We start from the raw sequence: 5,146 nt of genomic DNA on the forward strand, positions 1-5,146 counted from the left end.
TGTGTGTGTGTGTGTGTGTGTGTGTGTGTGTGTGTGTGTGTGTGTGTGTGTATCTAATTAATTGACATCAGGCCTGATTTTGATTATTTGATGCAGTCAGTTCCTCTGGGGTGTGTTTGCTTCTTTTTTTTCCTGGACCTTTCAGATATAATTTTAATTGTTTGTTTGAGATCTCTCCAATTTCTTTATGGAAGCACTTAGTGCTGTGAACTTTCCTCATAGCACTGTTTTCATTGTGTCCATTAAGTTTAAATATGTTGTGCCTTTATTTTCATTGAATTTTAGAAAGTCTTTCTTCCTTTATTTCTTCTTTGATACAGAAGATCATTGAATAAAAGTTCTATTTCTATGAGTTTGTAGGCTTTCTGTTGTTTCTGTTGTTGCTGCAGTCTAGCTTTAAATCCATGGTGGTCAGATAAGATACAAAGTGTTATTTCTTGCATTTGTTAAGACTTACTTTGTGACCAACTAAAAGGTCAATTTTGGAGAAGGTTCCATGAGGTGCTGAGAAGAAGGTATATTCTCTTGTGTTTGGGTGAAAGGTTCTTTAAGTATCTGTTAAGTCCATTTGATTCATAACATCAGTTAGTTTCATTATTTCTGTTTAGTTTTTTGTCTGGATGACCTGTCAATTGGTGGGAGTAGGGTATTGAAGTTCCCCACTATTACTGTGTGGGGTTTGGTGTACAATTTAAGCTTTATCAATGTTTCTTTTACAAATGTGGGTGCCCTTGCACTTGGGGCATCAATGTTCAAAATTAAGACATCATTTGGTGAAGTTTTCCTTTGATAAATATAAAGTTTCTGTCCCTATCACTTTTGCTTACTTTTGGATGAAAATCTATTTTATTAGATATTAAAATGGCTACTCAGACTTGCTTTTTGGTTCTGTTTGCTTGGAAAACGAAAAATCATTTTCTTAAAAGAAAGGAAGGTTATAAAATAACTCACCCAGTCTACAGTGGGACTTCCCTCACTGAGCCAAGGTAAGATCAGAGAGGGTAGCGGCACAGTACTTAAATACAAACAGCACAATCATGAGATGAAGCAATTTCTTAGCAGATATTTATTATGAATCCATTTTTTAGCCAGGCAGTGGTGACACTAACCTTTAATTTCAGTAGTTGCAGCAGGTAGATACCTGAGTTCAAGGACAGCCTAGTTTATAAAGCCAGGGCAGCCAGGGTACACAGAGAAACTGTCTTGAATCCCCTAATCTCTCCTGTCCTACCAAAATAAGCCCACATTTTCCTGGGGCTGACAAGATGGCTCAGCAGTTAAGAGCACTGGCTATTCTTCCAGAGGATCTGGGTTTGAGTCCCAGCACCTCCATGACAGCTCATAGCTATCTATAACTCCGATTCCAGGGATCTGCCACCCTCTTCTGACCTTCAGGGACACTGCATTCATGTGGTACACAGACATGCATACAGGCAAAACACTCACATATGTTAATTACAGTATTTTTTTTTTTAAAGAGTCTGTTTTTCTGTGATTGCATCTTTGAAGGACTTTGAAATAAGGTTACCCCACACTCTGCTGTCACCCCCTCTCATCTATCACTACACTCCCAGGCCATAGCCTGAAACTGGTAATCCGGAAGATATGAGACAGTTTTATTTTACTCAAGTTTGATTCCTTGATCCACTGACTTCATTCATTCAGCTGATATGCAGTGAGAGCCTTGTTGGAGTTATGGGTCTCCATTATTATGGGAAGGCATCGGAAGGTGAAGAGCAGGATAGCATTTTGGCTGCTTATACTTTTTTTAAAACCTTACTACTGGCTGGGCATGGTTGCACATGCCTGAAATTCCCAGCATTTGGGAAACTGAGGTAGAAGGATCATGAGTTCAAAACCATCCTGGGCTACTTTGTCTCAAAAAGAAAAAAAAATTCTCTGGCAGCTTAATAGAGTGGAAGGAAGCAGCACAGATGCAGGGAGCCACTAAGATGCTGGAGGCGACCATGCAGCAAGGCTGCCAGGCTCTCCAGAGGGCAGGGAGTAAAGAGGACGTATCTGACCATCTCTGTAGATAAACTTCATTGTTCTGTTTCAGCTGCATCAGCTGAAGCCATTGAACTCACTCTTCTCGTCTCTCCTCCACTCCCATGACCATGAAAACCATTGCCCTACCAACAGCTCCCATATTCATGTCCCTCATAAGCTCTTTTCCAGTTTGTGGAATCACACCTCAGATTTCTCAAACCTGCAAAGTCAGCAATGCCATTAGCTCTCTTCCCTTCTGGGCTTGTTCCCTCTCCATCTTGCTACTCCTTCCTCCCTGTCCTGGAATCATTCCTGCTGCCTTACTGGTCCCAGCCTCCTACCCCTTAACCCAAGGACAGTGACAGGTCCTGCTAGGTTTACTCTCAGAGCCTTCCACTACTCTGCACCGTTCAGGTGACCAGTGTGCCTGCTAAGTCATCTTCCAAAGAACTCTAGCCCACTGACAGTCTCTTCCTACACAGCTGAGTCATGTTTTCCCACCCACATCTGGTACTCTGTACAACCAACTAAAACCTCTACCTAGAGAATAAAGTTTCTTGTTTCTTTTCTTTTTTTCTCCTTTAACTTCTTTTTTTCATTGCTGGGAATTGAATCCAGAGCCTTGAGCCTGCTGAGCAAGGACTCTCTCACTGGGTTACATTTCCAGTCCCATGTTACTTGGTTTGGTTTAATTTTTGAGACAAAAACCTCACTGTGTAGCCCAGGCTTGCCTCAATCTTTCTGCAGTTCTCCTGCCTCTGCTTCCTGCATGCTGGGATTACAAGTGTGTGCCACCCTGGCTGACTACTGCCTAACTATCCAGGTTTCTTACTATAACTTAATAAGGCCCTTCACTACCTGTCCCACCTCTCTAGCCTTGTTCCCCATGGCTGTCCTTGGAGACATGATAGAGCAGTTCCAGTCCCTGTACTATGTCTTCTCTTTGCCACTCCCAGCTTTACTTTGGAGAAGTGTTTAGGACTACAGCAACTTTCGTGCCTTGGTACTTCCAGCATAACAAGCAGTCTGACCTGGCATTTCATGCAGAATGGGGCCTGCTGTTCAGGGCAGTGAACACACAGAAAGCTGAGAGCATTCCCAGGCCCTCGGGTATCAGTGTATGTCAAGAGGAGGAGCATTGGAGCTTTCCACGTGCTAGCCTCTGAGTCAAGAGGCCGGTAACCTGTAATTGTCTCTTGCTCAGGTTCGGGCGGCACCCCCACCACCCACACAGACCCACCGGCGGACGACTGAGAAGATGGAGGATGTGGAGATCACACTGGTGTGACAGTGGATTTACCTTCCGTTACTGCTACAATCACGGCCGGGCTTGGCATTTGGCCAGGCTTGTTTTCAGGCACCTTTGCATGATGATGACACTTGAAAAGAGCAAAACCAAGGAGGATTCGATGGGACTGGTTGGCCTGATTGTGCCTTTTTTTGTTGTCATTTTCTATGTCATCTCTCCTACCATAGCACAAATCATAGCGGGTCCTAGAAGCAGAGGGGAGCAGCTCTCATGCCTTATGGTGGCCCATTTTTATATGAGAATCAAGGTCAGGCCTAGATCCAGGGCTCAGACCCAGAATTACCAATTGTGTGAACTCGTACAGTATATTACTGTGGCCACAGGCTGTGGCAAAGATCTCATCTTTCCTCAAGTGGATTTTGCTCTTCTGATTGTTATTCAAATCAAGTTGACTGTGTAGGAAACAAGAGGGATCCAGGAGAGGCTGGCTCCTCCCCAGGTTCATTCCCATACTGAAAATGCAAGCTTATTGGGAAGAAAGTGGACTGCCTGAGCTTAGCGCCAATTGCATAATGCACATCTCTTCCTCAACTAACAGATTTAAAATAACAGTGTCCTTTGTATTAATATTTATGCCATTCATTTAGTATTAGTGGGCTAACCTGGAGGGGCTGAGGCCACATCTTTCCCATCACATAGACTAGAAGGGAGGCTAAGGAAGCAGAAATGGAGCTTCCATATCTGAAATGAGCCACTTTAATGTTCCTTTTGTCTTTGGGTATTTTCCTCTTGGTTTTTACAGCGTATACCCTCTGACCAGTATCCTTTGAATCTAAGTGTCTGGCTGCATTAAAGACAAAACCTACATTGCTCAGCTTCTCTACTTGGGAGGCCTTTATATTATTTTATTCCCAAGCCAGAGTATTGGCCTAGACATCTGGGTTATGATTGGTGCAGACCAGCTGTTACTTTCTGAAAGTACAGCTTCAGGTCCCACTGCCCTGACATTTGTTCAGGGTGAAGAATCTATGGGCCCTGGAGGAAGCCTGCTTTCTGTGGAAAGGATACAGGACTGCACACCTGCCCAGGTGAGACCAAGGAGGCTAGCACCTCCTACAGGTCATGGAAGAGCCTCATGGTGCTCCCCTTGGCCTCAACCTAGAAGGGCAAGCACTCTGTGGACTGTAGATCTTGACCTAGGGAACAAAGCAATGCTTGCCAATCCTCTTTTACCTTGGCTGGGAAAAGAAATTTACAGATTTAAAGGTTGTATGATGCTTTGAAATTTCCATCCCTTCTGAGAATCTCTAAAAACTTGAAATGGTCACATGTCCCCGTGGGATTTTTGACTGATATCGGAGCTGAAGGGATTTTCAGTCATTTGATCACTTTAGCAATGATACTCTGACGAATCTTCTCCATGAATTTGGATTTTTGGTTTTTACATTTATCTGTTGATCTATTTGAGGTCTTTTTGTGTTTATCAAACTTATTCTTAAGTTTAAAAAATTAAAAGGGTATTTTACGATTTTCAAATTTGCTGATCTTCAAAGTGCTTATAATAGAGCAGTTCCTGCTACCCAGTCTTGTATTCTGTTTAGCTAACCAAATTGTCCTTGGATTTGAGTTTCCCATAACCTCAGTTATTTGAACTCTTTTGTTATATTTTAAAATATTTTTTGGAAGAGCTGCTAATTTTATTTTAAGAAACAAAGTTGTAAAAATACGCCTCCTTTTTAAAAATAAATAAATAACCCTACTCTCCAGGCCGAATAACCCGGCATCACCGTGCACAGGTCAGGGCTCAGAGGGAGCCTCCGTGCACGTGCGCTTTCTTTACAGTGGCTGTAAAAAGTTTGTATTTATTATGTATAAAATGTTGAATAATAAAAAATGAAATTAAGTTTT

The 5,146-nt window shown here is 42.6% G+C and overlaps 1 protein-coding gene across 2 annotated transcripts in view; it reads left to right on the top strand.

The window, feature by feature from the left end:
* Fchsd2 (FCH and double SH3 domains 2) overlaps nucleotides 1-5,146 on the top strand; it is a 184,450-nt gene extending 179,304 nt beyond the window's left edge. For both annotated transcript variants that reach the window (XM_021198412.2, XM_021198422.2), the window contains one exon: nucleotides 3,194-5,146. In XM_021198412.2, coding sequence (XP_021054071.1) covers nucleotides 3,194-3,277 — 84 coding nt within the window. In that variant the 3' untranslated portion in view covers nucleotides 3,278-5,146. The remainder of the gene's footprint in view (nucleotides 1-3,193) is intronic.

Source organism: Mus pahari, chromosome 1 (genome assembly GCF_900095145.1).
Source record: "Mus pahari chromosome 1, PAHARI_EIJ_v1.1, whole genome shotgun sequence".
Lineage (NCBI taxonomy): Eukaryota > Metazoa > Chordata > Mammalia > Rodentia > Muridae > Mus > Mus pahari.